Below are 20,339 nucleotides of genomic sequence, written 5' to 3' on the forward strand. Positions count from 1 at the left end.
ACGCCTAAAGTGGAGTGCGGATTCACGAGCTGCCTAATCCGAGGTTTTTAAATTTCCGAGAGTTGCCACCCTAGGCGTTCATTGCGTAAGTCCACGAACGGTGTAACAGGAATCAGGGCTCGATCTTCACGCAACAGGGCTTGCGGTAATGGTCAATAAAACCTCCATTGGGCGCTACGCAGAGGAGAGAACCGGATACTCATGAGCCGGTGAGTGCTGCTGTGCAGTATCGTTCATAGAACGAAAAAAAAAAGAACGAAAAAGGGCAGTCTAACGAACAGTTCATGCGTGGTACGTTGCATGCTTGAAATTACACCCTGTGTTATTTTGTTTATTATTACTTCTAATATTTAAGCGGTTGTAAACTTGAAACGTTTTAGCGGCAAAAGTTAGCACTGAAGTGTTGATGTTATTTCAATAAAAACAACCGCCTGTTTAATGGAAAAGTCAGTCAAATAATCAATCAATCAATTAATCAATCAAACAAACAAATCTTTACTTTTCCAGAAACACTGGAGGGGTCGCCGGACAAAACGCTGTTAGATTTGGGTTCCCCTTTACACTGGCAGCAGCTCTGATAACACAGATGTATAAAATATTTTCTAAAAAAAAAAAAAAGTACATAGCATTGGTGTTTTAGTCAGCAAAAATCAATTAACAAGAAATAAAACAATAAGTACGTAGGTTTTTTTTTTTTTTTGCCAATCGTAGATATGTTCGTGTTGTTCGTGAAACATTTATTTAACACGTATGGCACATTGTAATGTAATGATTCTGAGTTATACTTTGTTCGAGACCGAGGGATAAGCCATGCGTCTGTACAGCGTCTTGAGAAATAAAATATAAAACAAAATTCTACGCATGCTGGCGATGGCAAACGAATGGTATAAAGTGAACAATATTTGTATATGAGTCCCCCTACAGGAAGTATTTTATATCTATAAAATAATGGTAAATATCTGTACAATAGACACCCGCGATGTGATGTACAATTTGTAAATTTTTTCGCAACATTAGTTGGTTTTTAAGATTTTTCTTTGTTGTAGTGGCCCATTCGAGGTAACATTAATTTAAATTTGACTACAGTAATGTGTAGTAAATATATGAATAAATAAATGCTGATTGCTAAAACATTACGACAACGGGCTATCATGCGCGCTGTCGCCAACAACTCGGGAAACTTTAGCGATTAAAGAGCGTGGTAATCCATTATTATATACTCAGAAAAAAGTGCACCTGAAGTTTTTTACTGGCCAACGAAATCAATTTTCGGATCACCAAGTTTGATTTTATTTTTAATCAAGACTGATTTATTAGTAAATTTAAACAAAATGTCTTTGGACTTTTGTGTGTTTGCTTTAAAGCCATTAATTCCGTAGCAAATAGGAAATTTACTCAGGATATTGTTTGCTTCGCATACCAAAGTGATTTAAGTGCTGCGTCATTAGCGTCATATTGCGCCATGAACGAGTTCAAATCCTGGCTTCGCCGTTTTTTGGCTTTCGGCGGGTTCCTGAAAGCTTCGATTCTTTGATTCATTGGGTTGGGTATGGTTCATTCATCTGCACATATTCCTTTATATATATATATATATAATATTGGTTGACTTTACTATTCAGAGAAGCGGGAAGAAATGAAAATGGTACAAATATATATTTCTAGGTCAGAGCACAGTCAAAGACTCGGTCGCATACAACCACGAACACACGCACTAAAAGCACGAGTCACGGGACATTCGGGGCGCTTGTTTGTTTTAGTCAATAAAAGAACACGTGCAGGAACATGGATGAATGGCATGAGGTCGCACTTTGACGCTGTTTGGTTTCCCCTTGGCTCGTAGCGTCGGCCGCTCTTTTATTTAAGGTGAAACGAAGTATAAGGGCTGCTTGTGAACCGTGCTGACTGGTTGACGCCCTGGCGGGTTAACTGCCGACATCGTCTAAATTTCCAGACGATGTCGGCGATGTCAGGAGCTGAAAGTCGAGAGAAAACAGTGGGAAACAGTAGGATGGCGGTTACTGTGAGACACAACCAGGATCTTGCAACTCAATTGAGATCACTTGATTATCGTGTCTGCGCATGCCTCCGTGCCGCCTCTCACCAGCGCGTCGAGCTTCACCGCTTTGCACCAGAGTGCTAGGAGAAGCGGTTGACTCGGGTGAGCGCCTGGGTTAGTGCGATAGGCTTGGAAATGAGGCTCAGTATTACGGAAGCCTTACCTTCTTTGGTCTCGATTGTAGATTAGTCTCTAATGTTAAAAAGTTACTCCGAGGAAGAAGGGGGTAAAAAAAAACGCGGGTCTGTACTTAAACAAATATGGTAGTGATGGTAATTCTCTTGAGGCTGTCGATCGAAAGAGCAGCGAACTTTGACTTTACTTTGGTCCCGACGCGGCTAAAGATCAGTGTCACTTTTAAAGCGCAAGTGTAGGTTTTCATGATATTTCCGAGTGTGTGTGTGCGTGTGTGTGTTTTTCAGTTTATAATGTTAATCTTGATTTTGGTAGCTTCATGAAGCTTGCGTGAATCAGTTTTAGTGATCGACCTTTTAGCGGATATGTTGGTCTCTGCTGGAATTTTATAGAAATTATATTTTTGTACTAATTAGACTACCGGGCATAAAAGTGGAACGGGAAAAAGAGGCTTTATCCCCAATGAAGAGTTGCGTAATGATTAATTTTTAAAACATTTTAATACCCTTTGCAAATCGAACAAATCTAACCAGAGTCGTATTTCTAAAAGAAAAAAAAAAGCCTGGTTTGTTTCCACTATTTATTTTTATTATAAAATTTCAGAAGTAATATGCTCCAGTGTTGAAGAGGACCCCTCAATAATTATTAAAGATAAACTCACTTAGTGATGCAATCACTTTCTTTTTAATCTTCAAGTGATGTGCTAACAGATGTTGACATCTGCTCCAAGAGTTTCAGTGGCCGCTCAAAACCGATATTCTACCTGCTACAGAACCTGCTCCAAAATGTCAAATGCCGCTTCCATCACCGATATTATCAGTATATCAGCATCATCTGCAGAAAAAAAAGGTTCGTATCATCAGCGTAGATATTAAACTGAGCTTGGTGATCCATGTTAACGATATCATTTATGTACACATTAAATAGAAGAGGCCTAAGTATGCTTCCTTGTGGAGTAATGACCATCATCAAACAGTTTCCTGCAATTTAGATAGGATTACAGTAGAGCTAACGTTGCTTCGATGACACCATAATAATGATACTACTTCTACTACTACGAATAATAATGCTTTATTTGATTCGTGCCCCAGAAAAACCTATAGGCTATAATGTGGTGCCACATAAAATATAATACAAAAAACAAAAAAACATAACGATGTCTGCCATTGTTACAAAATATGGGTTGGGTCAATAGCCGAAAATACATGAATCAAGCTCCCGTTTAAAGACTAAACAATCTGAAAAAAAAACAAAAAAAAAAAAAACATCAACGTGAGGCGACAATTCTTTACTACGCATTTGCATCCGCACCAATGATGCGGATGCAAATTAGCCAAGTTTCGTGAGAAAAATGTTGGGATTTAGAACATCGAACGATTTACTGAACTTAGTGAATACACCTAAAATAAGAAACATTTTTCAATATTCTCCAATATAATTTATTCTTGAAGTAATAAAGTCAAATAATGAAGGATGCTTTACAAAAAAATGAAGGCCGTTTGCAACTCCCTGTAACGCCAAATTCGAGCGCAGCTCTTGGGGAGGAGGAGGAGGGGAGGGTACTGTGGGGAGGGGATACCTATCCTCCCTCCTCTTCACCTCGTGATCCTGCCTGCTACTCCTGCTCCCCCCCTCCCCCTCCACCCCCTCCTTTGCTTTGCCGAAAAACCCCTGTCGAAGAACACGCTTTGTTGGTCCAGTCACGACGATTAAACTTCAAATGGTTGCCGCGCGTTGAATCGTGAGGCATGTCCATAACATCAATGTGAATTTGTTTAGTTTACATTTCCTCCGGATTCGGTCACGTAATTTCTAACCGACTTTCCGAAACGAAAGCTGGCACACCTCCAATGACACATCTCCTGCTTCCGTTTGGACCTCGTTCTGAATACACGCTGAGCCGAGTTCACTCCAAACGCCGACGCAGCCTTCATGTCCCAAACAATGGCGGATTCGGGATAGTTGGCCCACAGGATACTATAGTTGGTGACGGGTTCAGAGTTCAGGGAAAAAAAATCCTCCCACCCCTTTCCACTTTAGCAGAGCGAACGCTGGGGAGGAGGTCTCCTCCTCTCCAGCGTTCGCTCTGCTAAAGTGGAAAGGGGCGGGAGGATTTTTTTTTTTTCCTGAACTTTGAACCCGCCATTAACTATAAATGGCGCGCACTTTAGAAAAGGGTCTATGGCAAGCCTGCGAAAGCGCGACCATTGCACGTGCTGGCACTCATGGGGAACCCGTAAAGACGAGCCTCTCGAGAAAGAAAACATAAAAGGCGTCCATGTGCGGAGCACCCTGTCCGGTGAGGCGCGGGGGCACCGACCACGCGCCCCACCGTTCAAAAGTGCGAGCCTCCCTTCCGAGTCTGGTGCGAAAACGGCACGTGTGGCGTTTCCTCCTTTCTCAACGCTCGTTAGGAAAAAGGCGGCACACCCGTCGGTCTTCTTGATGCCCCAACTCGAAGTAGCGCTCTACGCTACAGCGGCAAAGTCGACTCCCCCGCACGGAGACGCCAAGAATGATTCGGGGGTTGCCAATTTGAAACCCTCAATCCTCTGTTGTGCTCAGGGGCACGTGGAACCACAAAATGTGGGTTCGTTGATGCAGAATTACATTACCACTACTTTTAGTAGAACGTAACGTATTCAGATTGCTAGATGGCTCGGAAAGCAACTAAGCCCAACTAATTGACGGACTACTCAAGGGGGAATGGCGGCGAAGAATCTGCTGAGAAGAAAAGGAAAGGCTGTTCCGTTGGAGGAGGCCGAACAGGTTTTCCTTGAAGAAGTGAAAGAGAAACTAAGAGAGAGAGAGAGAGAGAGAGAGAGAGAGGGAAGGAGGATTAAAGAGAGGAACGTAAAGATAAAATGAATTCAGAAATAAATAAAAAAGAAAGATTATGCAGAGAGGAAAGATGGGATCGAGCAACGCCTCCTAGCCGTAGTACTGGAATTTCTACGCTACCTACCGGAGATGAGCGCTGGGCACCGACTGGACACCGGTGCTACGTCAGCGCTCGGCCGGGGCTCGTGTCCAATCAGCGTGGACACGAGTCAAAGCCGAACGATGATGCGATCCTTGTGTCCAAACTGTGCCCCTTACTGGCCTCCGATAACTGACGTAAAAATTCCGCAATTACAGCCTCGTTATTTATACTCATCGTCACATCAAGAAATAACGATGTTTTGAGCATACTTCATGCAGTGTGCGAAGTATTTTTTTCAAGATTTGGATGTCGAAGCAAAAAACGATTCTTTTATTGTCAGCGACATTTACGTCTCGATAAAATAGCATAAATCGTGTCTTAGATGCACTTAAACACACCTTAATTCAACGTATGAAGAGGGAAATTAGTAGCGTTTCACAAAACGCTGGACTTTTTTTTTTTCTTTTTTTTTTTTGTTGTGAATACTTTGTACAGGAGTTGTTGGATGAAGTGAGAGTAGAGAGTCGACGCTAGAATTTTCGACCCTGACAGCTATGTTTCGTTTTCGGACGCGTGCGCAGTGCTCTTCTCCCGCGAGCGGTTCCCGGTGTCCGTGAACCCGAGCGAGGCCTCGGAGCGGGTGGGCCTCCGGGGCGACTACCAGCTCGTCATCCTGGGGCACAGCGTGGGCCTGCTGCGGCCCGGCGCCCCGGAGCCCTTCCTCGTGTGGCCGGTCACCTGCATCCGCCAGTACAAGCACGAACTGCTCCTCGCACCAGGAGCCAGGAACAACGCCCGCTCCACCACGCTGGTCACCATCGAGGTCGGCCGGTACGTTCCCGGCGGACGTCGCCCCAACCCTCGTTTTCTCTTCTGCTGTAATAGACCGCGGGAATTCGGTTTTGATTAAAAAAAAGGATGCCCTGGCTCAGATATTTCGCCAAATGCAATTAAAGTGAGAATGCAGTTGATATATACATATACGTATTTTTTTTCTTTTTTTTGACGAGGAACAATTTTTTATTTTTAGGTTTAGCGGATGTGCTTTAACGCTAAATTTAGCGGGGAAATTGTGACGTGACTTTCTGTCACGTAACCATTTCATGTGACTTTGGGTCACGTGACATTAATTTCGTAGCATCACTTGACACGGGAAGTTAACACTGTGGTGTCATTTTTCCCGCTTAATTTAAGCAGTTCCGTTGCAATTTACTCGCTAAAATAAGAGTTACGTTGCTTTGTGCTAGGAATCATTATTTATGCGACATCATTTAAAGGATAGGGTATCCTTTTCTTATGAAGGGCACAAGATAATCCGGAACAAACAATTCGGAATATGAAAGCATATATAAGGTTTACATCTTTTTTTGTACAAAATTTAGATCCCGTTTTATCGAATTCTAATCTTGTATGCGATGCATCGGTAAGTACCTATAAATGTCCTATGAACGTAGTAAGACAGGATAATTTTTACCCTAATATAGTTTTGGTACTACCCCTTCTGTGGTCAAGACCTGTGTCCTGCACTTTCTTAAGTCACCCTCATCTCTGTTGGTACCTGCGGTTGCTTCAGACCCTTAAAAAAAAAAAAAAGAAATAGTGTGCGAAGCGCAGGACATATGGGACTCTAGAAAAGGCAAACACTTGCTAGGAATAGTTAATCGTGGACGCCGCAACAAAATATAATATCAATGAAGGCAATGCCATATTTTGTTGCGCCTTTAGCGTGAGTGTTTCTGCACTTGCTAACACTAGTGTGAACGCGCAGGCACGTGCAATCAAAGCAGTGCGGAAGCCAGTGAGCTCGCGCTGAAGGCGGAGCTTCTACTCTCGGCTTAAGCGTGAACGGAGTGTAGAATCAATAACGCTGTCAAAGCTACTGGTACGGGCATATGGCTCAATGCAGCGTTTCGTTTGCACGGGCTTTCTTGCAAACGAAAAGCCACATGCAGCCATGTGTTCGTTTGTAGTAACTGGGAGTCCCACAATATGTTTAAAACGAAATATACACCTTTTCCACAAGAGCACACCCATTTTGAATGTCCTCACTTCTGGTATGCGCGGTAAATATCCTTTGGATCTCTCCACGCCGCTGGAAGGGGTTTACGAAAAATGAGTGATTGTCACACATTCTTGTTTTGCCTCACCTTTATTTTCTCGCATATTCCGCGTTAAAATATTTTATTATATTTTTTCGTCCCGTATACCAGATACGGAACCCACGTGGCTGAGAACGACAGAAAACAGGAAACGTCTATATAGTTAGTGGGCGGTGTTGCTGGCGCACTGCTTCATTGACGCTCCACGAGCATGGCTCGACCAGCGGGACTTTTGGTAGATAGCACGCTGCACATTGCGGGCCCTGCAAGCTAGTGCTCTAGCCCGGCTCGAAGTGGCGACACGAGCTCCCGCTGCTATCAAGGCCTGTTGCGTACAACCTACGAAAATGCAAGCCTCTCCACAGCGGTTCAGGTGGATAAACTCGAAGCATAAATGATACAAGGCCTATGGGGGAAGTTTTATCATGGAGGAATGCCAATAATAAAACACTTCCACCTCTAAGGCCGCCGCGCACATCACATAAAAAATAAGAAGTTCACTGCAGACACGATGGAAGAATTACCTGCGGACGCGCCTAAAGCATGTTCTAACATACATAAGTATGCTACAAAGATGGGTGCAGAGAGTCTTTCTATGACCCATGTGACGGTAATACAAGTAAGAAACACGCTTCAGACACTGTCTTCAGATTGTTGTTTGTATGATATATTTGCAGTCTGACCGCGGCTTAGCGATCCCTTTGCCAATTAGACACATTGTCCTTCGATAGGCTACCCGTTTTGACTATATAGTTTTCCCAGCTGCATAAATTCAACTATTACAAATTAGCCTATTCGACGAACCGGCCTTTGAAGAGTTGACTTGTTAGCCCAGTTCCGTTTCGGAGGTACCTATAGATATCACTAAATAAGAACAAAAAGAAGTATCATCAGAGTCGTAGGTTTTCTTGCATAAAAATCCCGCTGCCACGATGTTTTTTTTTTTTTCTACATATTGTCACGCGCGTTGCGAGCAAGCGCGTGCGTGGCCGAGTGGTTTCCGCTCTTGGCTGTCGCGCGGAAGGTGTAGGTTCGATTCCAGTCAGCGGACTGTCCTTTTATTTACTCTTTCAACTTGGCCTTCTCGTAAGTTCGCGAACATTTTCGTCTGATCGAGTTCCAAATGTTCTACGCACCGAAAGTTCTACGCCCAATGATCCAAAACCGCACGAGGGTACATAAGGGGGACTCCGCAAGGCGAGCGGAGTCAGTCTCGCCCTAGCGTTCGTCTCTGCTGTTACGCCGGCTTCGACATTCGCGACGCTCAGCTGTTATCTTCTCTTTCCTTTTTATTTTGGGCACAAGCTCGCCCCATTGAGCGTTTAGTTTCTTCAGTTATCATCGCCTCATCAGCTGTCACTCGTGGCAATTGATTGTTACATTTTCATATTTCGGAGGGTTTTAGCTGCTTCTGGCGTTTTTTTTTTTTTTGTTTCTCGTCTTGCTGCTATGCGTGCCTAGATGTTCAGTTGTGTGTTGTAATACTTTAAACGGTAATTGGTAAAAAAGGGGCGCGGGGGCGGGGGGTTAGGGCCGGGTTAGGCAGTAATGTCTTTACTCATTGCCACCCTACTTGGCAGTGCCGGTAAAACACCGCAAAAAAAATATACTTAAAAAAGGCAGAATATCGTCCACACACAAAAAAAGAATTACTTAGCACCTGTCAATATAATCTCCGCTGATTTTCTCCTCAAGTATTTCCCATTTTATTACGCAGCTGATTTCTTGAATTAACAAATATGTTCATGTGTCAAAGAAGAGCAGTATTATAAATTAAAAATAATTATTATTATTGTGCTACAAGAAAAAAACGCAGTCTAGTTTTTTTCGAATATTGAACAAACCTCCAGCAAATAAATACAGAAATGCGTTCATCTGCTTACTCTGCCAGTCATTACGCAGTGACCCGTGCCTTTTTCTGAAGGTTTACTTTGCATCAACTTCCACTTCCATCTCGCTAAAAAAGTTTAAAAAGCTTAGATTAACTCTTTGTTCGAGAATTGCACGTGCTATTCTATTCAAATTACCCCGCAGGGACAAGCGCACCTTTACATAAGCAGTCATTAAAACACCAAAGTCACGCGAGAAGTCAAACTTTTATGTTTTATAGTTTTCTTTTTTTCTCGGGACGTTGTAAAACGTTGACGGGCCTTGAATTTTTCTGAAAGAGACATTTTTACTGTCTTTTTAGACGCGCAGTCTAGGCTTTTAATTGAAACGATAGATTGATTCTTGCCCATAAAAGTTGTTTGAAAACGAACAGAAGCAACGCCAAAAACGACCTTAATATCTTCGAAAATTGTGGTCCTTAACTCTGTCGCTAAATTTTTGTAATCAGGACATCCATTACTGCTCCCGCAAATAAACTGACAAAACCACACTAACTTTTACTTTCTAGCCCGTCAGCTGGATTGATGGACGGATGGTAATGGCTATGCCCTTTGTAACGGGCGGCAGCTTGCGCCACCTAGCCTAACAGCCTCCTTTATTCTCTCTCTCTCTCTCTCTCACACACACACACACAAAAAAAAGAAAAAAAAAACCAAGGTGGGCCGTAATTGCTGGACAGACGGTTCCCGTAGCATTCCCGTTATAAGACGATTGCAAGCAAGCTCCCTGGCCGCCGCCATATCTTTGCTCGTGCGGAGAAAGCCCGTCTAATTGCAAGCTTGCACAAAGCTGTGTTCCCGAGCAAGCACCACGTACTTGCACGCATGGGGCGCTAGAGCACTGCACGGGCCCGGGCCAGCCCAAAAGCCCGAGCCCGGCCCGGCCCGCGGGCCGGGCTCGGGCCGGGTAGCACGTATTTTCTCGGGCCCGGGCCGGGCTCGGGCTTGAACAAAAAAGTTCTCAAGCCGCGCCGGCCCGAGCCGGCCCGGGCCGTGCCTGGGCAATGTTGTGCCGTAAATCATAAATTGTTGTTGATAGCGAGAAGTTTGCTCATTAATCTTTTAGGTTCATTAAATACAAAAAAGGCGAAGTGCAAATTCACTACAGTGTCGTTAAAAATAATAACTAAAAGACGTCTTGAAGCTAGAAAGCCTTCAAGCTTTTTCCGTGTGAGCGAGGGTTCAGTGTTATAAATTGTAAACAAAATAAAGTCCCAGTCATATGCTTGTCAACCTGTCTGATTCATCGCTCTCAAAAATATCTAGTTCACTATTAGGAAGGTTTAGAAAAACGTTCGCAAGCGCTTTGGGTACCGTAAAAATAGCGTTCCGATGTAAAACCTATGGCGATGCTAATTTTAGCTTGCCCAAAGTGCTTGAGTACGCTATTCTAAGACTCCCTTATTGCACAGATTGCGACACTAAATTAGCGCGAACAAGCGATCGTCGTGTTTTTATGTTTATCTCATAGAATCAAAACGCTGTTTTCAAAACTATTAGTATCTTTAGAAGTGCTCATCTGGGCCACAGACCTAAGCGGTATACTTTGGTGCCTACTAACACCATTTCGAAGTAAAATTCGAAAAAAGAGCCAACGTCGTGTTCGCGGTATCAGTGTCGCGCAATGTACATAGTCCGTTCCGCGCTTGCACGTTTTGGGAACCATCTTGAAAAAAAAAACATTTTAAGGGGATAAGTAGGAATATATTAAACTTAAGCTTGCCTGAAAGGGTTGTATATTTTAAGAACGCGTTGACATGTAAAGCTACTTCAGAACATATTCTTAAACAGAAAAGGTGCGCAGACCAGGCTTAGAACGATGGAGACTTTTTGCGAAGAGGTTGCGATGTGCAGGGCCTTATAAAAGTAGGTTGAAACGGGACGCGTTCAAACGCAAAGGGTGCTTCGGAAACTGGTTCAAGTAAGAAGGACGTTTAGGGAATGGGTCGAAACAGGACAAATTCAAACGAGAAGGGCGTTTAGGGAACTGGTCGGAAACGGGACGGGTTCATATGGGAAGGGCGTTTAAAGAATGGGTCGAAACAGGACGAGGTTCAAATGGGGAGCTCGTTTCGGGAACGGGTCGAAACGGGACGGATTCAAACGGGAATGGGTTGTTTCGGGCTACAGCCATCGGGCCGGGTCGGGCGGGGCCTAGAAATTAAAAATTCTGTCGGGCTCGGGCCGGGCCCGGGTCGTGTCTCTTCCGGGCCGGGTCGGGCCGGGCCTAGAAATTAAAAATTCTGTCGGGCTCGGGCCGGGCCGGGCCGGCCCGAGCCCGAGCCCGACCCGAGCCCGACATGTCTAGGTCGAGCCCGACATGTCCATGTCTAGGTCGGGCCGGGCCTAGAAATTCCGGCCCGTGCAGTGCTCTATGGGGCGCCGTGTCAGTTCGCCATGCTTGCAATAGCATGAACGTCTGAAGCCTTTTCATATGCCAAATCGTCACTTTTCGTTTACCTCTTCGCAGTGACTAAAATAATGTATAGTATCTTCTTTCTTTTTTTTCCTGCTTCATCCGGATTCTAGTCATACAGCAGTCAGCTGTTTACAGCGCGTGCTCAGAATGAGCTCTCAGAGGTCGTCTGCCAAGACAAACCATTTTGATGGTGTAAAATGCACGTTATGAAAGCGTTGTGGAAGCTAGCCCTCAGCACGAGCTCAGCAGCAATGGCAGCGACACTGCATCTATTATATCTCTATCGTAGTCGCAATTCATGCTAATGACATTTGTATTTGTGGCAAGCACCGTCAACAAACAGAAATGAACATTTTCCGCGTAAAGACAATAGCTGTGGGGGCATCATATATGAAGTATTCATTGGCGGCCATAGCTGTGTGCGCGACTGCTGAGCGTGTGCTGATGGCTAGCTTCCAGGGTTGTTTTGCAGCATGCATTTCACACCGTCAAAACGGCCTGTCTTAGCAGCCTATTAATGGGGGCTCGTTCTGAGCATGCGCTCTAGACAGCACCCACAAATATGGCGCCCAGTGAATACCCTTATAGGTCCCCGCTGCAGTTGAAGCCAGCACAGCCTGCTTGAAGAGCCGTAGACGCATGTGCCATTAACTCGCTCAAAGCAGTGCATCTAAAAGAAAGCACTGTCAAGGCTAGCACTCGGGCGATATGAGACGTGAATATTGTGGCTCATGAACTTGCATGCCCCAGCCATGGGAGTGCTTTTATCGAACACTGTCTAAAAAAGAAAAACACTGTTTCAAGCAAGCAGGTGCTGACACTATTCCCCATCCTAGTTCCCTCCAAAGCCCATGCGCATCTCTACCGTTAAGTGGAAAGAGAACTCTCGTAGTCGCAGAACTCTTTTCAGAAAGCGGCACTTATATTATTTTACTGTTTGCATTTTAATGCACTGCACGACTTTTAAATATATATATATATATATTTTTTACCGGGATAAGATTTTCTTGTCCATAAAGAAAATAACCACTGCCAATGTCGTTGGCAGAAGAAAAAAAAAATACAAAAAACAAAAAAAGGCGAGTCCGTGCGTCCGACAGATGTGAGAGAGTTTACCCGCAAGACGTTGCAAAGGCGGGATAGTGTTCCATCTGCACAAACAATTGCCGTTGCTATTGCGCCAGAAACAGGAAAGAAATCGAGCGATATGGTATATACGCGGAAGGTTTCCGACTGCTTTTAAAACCAGTTTTCACTGGACAAAAAAGAATAATAAAGGAAGCACATATTTATGTGCACCTCTGCTTGAGCGCACGAGTACAGGAAACGTTTTGGCAAAGAGCTGGGGAGTGACGGCTGCGTCTTTGTCGGTACTCCAAAAACCCAAAGACTGAAGAAAGCACGTCGAATGGAAGTGGCGCTCGATTATGCAGGACGATGTAAAGGGGAAAAAAATAGGGAAACCAAACCTTAGTGTGTATCGTCCTTTTTCTTTGTTTATTCTTTTTTTGTCTCTCGGTCTTGGGTTTCCGCCATGTTGAAAGTGTTTTCAACTCGCCTCTGTATCTTATGTTGTTTTTAGCAGAAAACGACGCTTGGAGCGGGACGATATTTTGATTCTCTAGCGGCGTCGCCATACACGCCGCACACTTGCAGCTGCGGAACCAACATACAAGGGATAATTATATGTTCAAGTTCAGCCTCTTTACCTCGGTGGTTTTTCGTCAAAATTGGAACCCCTAAGCACATATGTACCAAAACCAAGTATCATGTTTCAAAAATGTTTTCTCCGAAAATAAATATAACTTGCACGACCTGTGACGTTACTGCAATTGCTTGGTGATTTATTTGACTCACAACCTTAAAGGGGTCTTGAAAGGATATCGGGTTGGAATGTTCATGACTTTATAAAGGCGTACTGCTCCTAGTCTGGCCCAAGTATACTCGCACGGGCCACCACGGATTCAGAAGCTACTTGGTTCCGGTAAAATTGTGAGGATAAAAGGGACTATTTCTTTCAGTCTAACCTTCGCAAAACTTGATGACGTAATTGTGGGATCGAAACCGCCCGTCTGACGGCAGTCAAGCGCGGCTCATGAATCAGACGCAATAACTGCGTGAGCACTCGACTTCGGCTCGTAACAATCAATGCCTCGGCGGACACTCGGGTAGTGGCTCGTGTCGAACCACTGCGGTGAGGAGAAGAGCCGAACTCTAACAATGCTTGGAGCTCAGCACACGTGTTCTACTTTGTCGAATCCAGCCTGTGCTATGATTAACGTTGACGGCATAAGATAGGCATTAGGTCACGTAGCCGCTTGTTCTGGATCCGAGTTGAGGCGATGAACGATGCTCGTATATCTTAAATTTATTTGCCAACTACCATTACTTAAAAAGAAAAACTAAGGCAAGTTTATTCGGTTATGAACGTTAGGGAGCGATTCTGACTAGGATTTAGCGAAAGTAGAAAAATCGTTTCAAGGCGTCTTTAACTGGTGTATAGACGATTGCAAGCTGGGCGACTGACCGCCGCCATGTCTCTGCTCGAGCAGGCACGCCCGTGCGATTACGAGCTTGCCAAAGCTACGTTTACCCGCGCGTTGCACGCGCTTGCACGCATGGGGCACCACTTGTGGCGCCATGCTTGCAATTGTCTATACATATTGGTTATACCTAACGCTAACAAAGTGGCATACCTTATTCAGAAATATTTTAAAAAGGCACTACGACCTCGCTGGAGCTCTGCGCGTGCAGGGCACGAACAGTCTCGTGCACTGCCGATTGCCCCCTGTGAACTAAAGTTATGGCTGCCTCGCGCATGCGTCGAACGCTTGGTGAGATCGGTCTATTGCTATAGCGAATTCTCATTGACAAAACAAAAACAAAAAAAAAACGATCTTACTTAGCGTTTGGTGCATGCGTCACGCAGCCATAACTTGAGTTCACAGGAGGCAGGCGGCAGTGCCCGAGATGGCTCATGCCGTCTCGGGCTCTGCATGCGCAAAGCTCCAGGAAGGTTGTCTCAAGTAAAAAAAAAAAAAAAAAAGACTGAAGTTTCCTCGATTCATTGCGACCTCGGTGGCGTAACAAACCCGGCTGGTGAGATCAGTCTATTGAACGACGTTTTTTAGCGAAAACTAGACTACCTTTTTTTGCGAGGTGAAGTAAATGCTTCTTGGGAATTCCTTGCGTAACGAGATTAAAATGTTTCATTGTGTTTATTATAATGCCAGTGGTGTCAACAGAACCGAGCATTTTTTTTATCCAAGCTCACGTTTGAAAACTCACTTTTTTTTTCGTGTTTTTCTTTCCAGTTCTATTTAAAAACTAAATTCAACGTTCAACGGCGCAAGGTCGGTCTGCTTTTGAGGCGCGGCGAAACTGCTTTACGCTGTAGATGAGCAATTTAGCCAGTGCAGTACAACTGATTGCCTGGGGTTTTTAACGTGCACCACGCAATAGTGATGCACAACCGCACGCCCGTACGATGCTCATCCAGATCGAAACAGGCAGAGTGTAGTGGCCAGCGCTAGCGTGCCTGGAAGTAATCTTTTTTTTTTTTTTTTTTTTTTTTATTTACTTTTAATTTTTATAGTTTTTTTTTTTTTTTTTGGATTTCCGCGTCGCAGCATCACTTCTCCCATATGCCCTCGGCCTCCCGCGGCAACGCACCCGTCGCGTCTAGCTTCGGATATCAGCTCAACCGGTGGCAGTGAACATTCCACGCATCCATGTCGCTTTCCTCGCCAACCTTTCCTCCTTCCCCAGAGAGAGAGATAAGTTCTTTATTATACAGACGTTGGTAACCTCCTTCCCCATATCTCCCCCTTAAATGTTTAGGGGTTAAAAGCGCTAAAAACGACGGACGAGTAGGAGAGACACACACCACAGAGCGCTACTTGCAACTGGTTTATTATTGGAAAAACCACACGTACCGCGAAATTAACAAAGCACAGATCCGATTCAGTTCCAACCGTCGCTTATCACAATTCTTACTCTTAACCCATGCACGCTCACGGAATCGGCCTTGGTACCAGAAGAGCTGGTCAGGAGAACACGAAGCTCGCCGGGAGGCGTCGCGATGATCGCGTTGATTTTGGCTGGGCTTGTCCCATAGCGGCGATGGCACTCGTGCTGTGATCAGGTTGGGCCCCGGTCCTTGACGCTAGTGCTTCCTAAGACGTAGGGTCCGGTACTGCGACGGCACTCATATTCGGCGTTGAATATTCCACGGCGCGGTCCGCAAGCACGGCGGCCAAGGGACATGTCATCCGCCGCGGACAGGATTATCCGCATGCCTTGCGGGAGCTTTTGAAGAAAAACGCTCGTGCCGGATGGAACCCTGCGCTTCGATAGCTTGCGTTCCCGGTAAGTGCGTCATGCGGTACAGGAGCTGCGACAGGACGGCGGTCCCCGAGCTCTTCGGCGGTGAGGAGCTTTTGGATGCGAGAGATCTCTGATACAGTCGTCCTGTCCAGCAGCGCTGCTTTCAGCTGGGATGAAGCCTTGCCGCTGTCCATGTTCGCGATTGGCCTCCTACGTTGCCCAGGGGGCACTACAAAAAGGGACTTGTCAGGACTCGAACTGCCACGCATGTAGATGCGTGCCTGCTCTGGTGTGGAACGTAAGCCCACAAAGAAAGAAGCAACAAACATTCGAACGCCATCGAAGCACAGGTTAAAGCTAAGACCCTAAGAGCGTGAGCTAATTAAGAGACGCCGTATCACGCGGTCTAAAGTAAAAATAAAAATAAACGCGTCGGAACGCCAGATGTTCTGCACGTAACAACCCAGAGATGAGATACGCGTACCCTAGCGGTGGCGGTATGAATATGGCGCTTTCGATTGTCTCGCGGCGTTGAATCTAGCCGATGTAGGACGTCCAAATGTATTTTTCCGTTCTTTAGCACCACGCAAAGAGAAGAAAAAGCTCAGTCAACGTGCCTTAAGTAGTGCGAGGCCCAATCAGGTGAGCTTGGACTGCCCAAACAGAGGGCGCCACAGTATCTTCAAAGCTTCACCGCAGAAGGCCCATGGGGTCGGCGTCCGCGGTGTATGAGCGGCGCTGTTCGAGTCGCCAGTTTTGTAGTAACGTCAGACCACTACGACATCGAGAATCGAACCCTTTAATCACGCGCTCGCCAGCGAATCAGCACGCGGAGCGGTGCTCTAGCTCCGCGCAAAATGTAAACGTAAATAAAAATCAAATATATATATATATATATATATATTTAAAGTCACACACAGGGGTTGGAGATTAAACGCAGGATCCAAACACACACTTTCAGTCATTCCATTTTTGCCTACTCACCCAAAGGCTGGAGCTATTACTACATAAACTGCCCATAATTCTGGACAACGGTATATTCATTCCTCGTTCGTGTCATTGAATACCTGAAAGTGCGACACTGGGCACTGAGCTATTTCCTCTCTTCCTCTCTCTCTTCCCTCTTCATTTTACAAAAGTGCCTCCTGGGAGCTGTAGGTACCCGATATATAAAATGCATAACTACAAAAGAAATGTTTTGTAGATTAATCATACTACTTGTGTCTGCCTGTATACTGAAGAGTCTATGCGAGCTTCGTATGCAATTGCAGTGTAGTAGTAGTGCAAGTTATAGTAATAGAAGCGGTAGCAGTAGCATTTGTAGAAAGAAACGGTTGGCCTTTCATGAACCGTTTTCTTTTCCTCTAATAGATGTTGAATTATGATAATATAACTACTTATAAATGATCACGAAGAGTTAGTTTCTATAGCTCTTTATTCATACAAGAGCGCATTTCCTTTTGTACACCCTTCATTTTGTTTTTCATACTGTTGTCGCATGAAAACCACAAAAAAGTAGACACGCAGGCCTGTTTACAAATCAATGCACGAGTGTGAGTAACCAGCTCACACAGTAGATTTGCCGTTCCAAAAATAGGTCAGCTCGAGTAGATCAGGTGGCCAGTCCCCACAATCTTGCACTTTGTCCTAAGAATATATAAACGCATGTACGCAAGCCGCAGTCAAAAAGTCAAATCAACTAAAAGAAAAAACGAAGAGTGCACAGCCCATAAACATCATATACTGAGCTATATCAAATGTCACTCCTGGTCCAATCATTCGCCAGCACTCTTTACCTTTCCCTTCCCTTAACATTAATTAAATATACAGTATATGCATATATATCATTATTGTCGGAAGCTACAGGCAAGAGCGTTTTTTTTTTTTTTTACTTTTTTTAACGACGCTGCCATTGCAAAGGTGCGCGTGCTTGACAGGGACGCTAAAAGCCCGGAGCTAACTTTCGTCGATTTTGCTACGCACGCACTTAAAGTGAAACAGAGTGAGCGCCGAGAAACTGAGGGAGGCAGAAGCTTGTCATGCGACGATATTATTAGCTCGTCAAGCCTTCCAATATAGTGGTGAACGGCTTATTTATTGCGACTTACACTAGCGCATGTCAAAAGGGATGGACCTCGGGGCGGGAGATGAATCCCCGAATAGCCTCCGTGGCGACCAACCGACGCGGTCGGCGGCAAAGCGCACGATCGGGCTTTGGGTCACTGCGGGGGCCGTTGCTGTAAATCCGCGCCACTCAAATATATGGGAACGACACAAAACGCCGGGTTGGAATCCCATGGGGCGAACGCCGAAGGATCGCATTTACTGCGCATCGAATGCGCCACCCTGGCTTTTTTCTTATTATTGTTATTATTACGACGAAAAGAGTGGCTTTTATTCGATGCGACTACATGAAGGCGTGGGGTCACTGGCATGCCAAGTATATTTTATAACTGCTGCTAAAGGAAAGAATATATAACGCGGGAGTGGGGAAGGAATGATGTATTAGATGAAATAGTTCCTTTTGAAATCGGATTCGCGAAAAAAACTTAAACTACGCCTGCGACTTTCTTTCTTCTTTTCATTCTTACTTTTGTCTTTTTATGTGTATAAATCTGGGGCGCCTCGTGTCGTGAAAAGGACGGTAAAAAGAAGAAAAGATTCAAATGCGCCAAAGAAACGAAAAAGCTTTAAAACACACCGACGAAGCGGTGTTTAGGGTTATTGATGTTCACACTGCTACATGTCCGACGACTTTCTATCTTATTCATTTTGTTTATATCGTTTTATTTTTCGGCATGCCGATCCGAGAGGTGAAAACCTGCTGATCTCAAAATGCGTCACTTTTTTCTTAATTTTTTTTCTTCTGGTTGTATTTGTTTTTATAACGAGTCTGAGCGCGTAAGTCGATATCGAAAAGGGAGGACAGTTTGGGAAGATTCCCGGGAGATGCGCTTTGTTTCCGCTTGGAGTCTCGAAGCAGCTACTTTCGTGAAAACACCGAGGTTATCGGGTTGGTCGAAAGGAGGCGATCTGTTGATGTTTTCCGAGAGGTAAGGCGCTAATGTTCCGTGTGCGACGTGTGTTTCCAACGAAATGGCAGCTGCTGTTGCTCTTGAGTCGCGGAGCCCATCTACAGTCGCCATCGAGAAAGTTTGAACCGGAACCGAGCATTGCTTCGGTAGAAATAGGAGGAAGGGTAACAGCAAGAGGGACACTCAAAAGGGTCATTCTTTCTTTTGTTCTTCTAAAAAAGGAAACATTACTTTTTGCTTGTTAGGTGTGTCTTTGTATAGTGTCGAACTGTTTTTATATATCTTATTTCCCACTGTAAAAACTGTTTTTTTTTGTTTCAAAAAGTTTTGGCTTTTTCTCAAAAAAGCTTCGGTATGCGACGGTGCGACTGATATGCGTTTTGTACAAATAAAATTTAATTGTGAAAGGTGTTGATATTTGCGACAAAGAAGGAACAACAGAGCACTCGCCGACGGTCTGCCTTTCCGGCGGTCTGAAGACACGGTCCGAGGCGTGGCAGTATGGCATCGTGGCTGCAGGAACTCTGCGTGTAATCCATACAAAGAAGCACGACTTATAGAAGGGCGCGACTTAGATTACGTTTCTATTAGATCACTAACATTACCACTTACCTGAGGAAGGTTGCCCTTTTAGAGCCATTAATACTGAAAGGGGGACATGGCAACGGCCGGTGGCATCTTACCTCCAAAAAGAGCTGTCCTTTTTGAGTACTATACCTTTCCGGGTTTTCAATTCTGAGGAGGTAGTTGAATGGCTCGAGATAGGCGCTTGGGAGATGTGTAGAGCATTTATTATAGATGTCGATGATCTGTTTTAGTCTTTTGCCACACGACCGGCTGTTGGCCTTAGTGCAAGCGTGCACTGAAGAGAATAGAGAGCTTCTTTTCAGAAGTTCTAGTGGTGTTCCACTTGAAATCTTTGTATAAATCTTACTACTCTACCTTGGGTTTACGATAGTTGGGTAGCGCGAAGGGTGCCGCAGGCAAAAATCGGGGGTCTATGTAGGTTCACGCGTGGCGCCGGTACTAGGTGACCTTTACCTAGGTAAAGTGTACTCTTCCATTGAAAGTGCGCATGGCAGCAGAAATATTACCAAGGGGTCCTTTAGGTTGACGACTTTTTAGAGATTCTTGAAGGAGGTGGAGAATTCAACATACGGGTGGAGCAGATTGTGGCAAGTTTTGTAAAGAGTGTGTTAGGGGGAAAATGAGAAAGAGGGAAAGGGGGGGGGGGGCTCAAGTTTACCTTTGCGATTACAAAAGAAGGAATTGTCCAGTTTCTGGACCCTTCTCTTAATATAGGGCACTTCCACGTACGCGTTTTTGAACTTATCCTCCACTCTGAACAAAAACGTATTCTGGGCTACAGGTCGGCTCACTCAATAGTCATTAGGAGGGGCACTGCTCTGTCGTGTGGCTACGCACCGAAAAGTCGTGCTTTCACACTTTGCGGGACT

At 44.9% G+C, this 20,339-nt stretch overlaps 1 protein-coding gene across 1 annotated transcript in view; it reads left to right on the forward strand.

The window, feature by feature from the left end:
* LOC121048214 overlaps positions 1–20,339 on the forward strand; it is a 132,978-nt gene that overhangs the window by 55,850 nt on the left and 56,789 nt on the right. Inside the window, exon 5 of the mRNA XM_040504278.1 lies at positions 5,696–5,945. Coding sequence (XP_040360212.1) covers positions 5,696–5,945 — 250 coding nt within the window. The remainder of the gene's footprint in view (positions 1–5,695; positions 5,946–20,339) is intronic.

This window comes from Ixodes scapularis, unplaced genomic scaffold (assembly GCF_016920785.2).
Source record: "Ixodes scapularis isolate PalLabHiFi unplaced genomic scaffold, ASM1692078v2 PGA_scaffold3__209_contigs__length_174095766, whole genome shotgun sequence".
Classification (NCBI taxonomy): Eukaryota; Metazoa; Arthropoda; class Arachnida; order Ixodida; family Ixodidae; genus Ixodes; species Ixodes scapularis.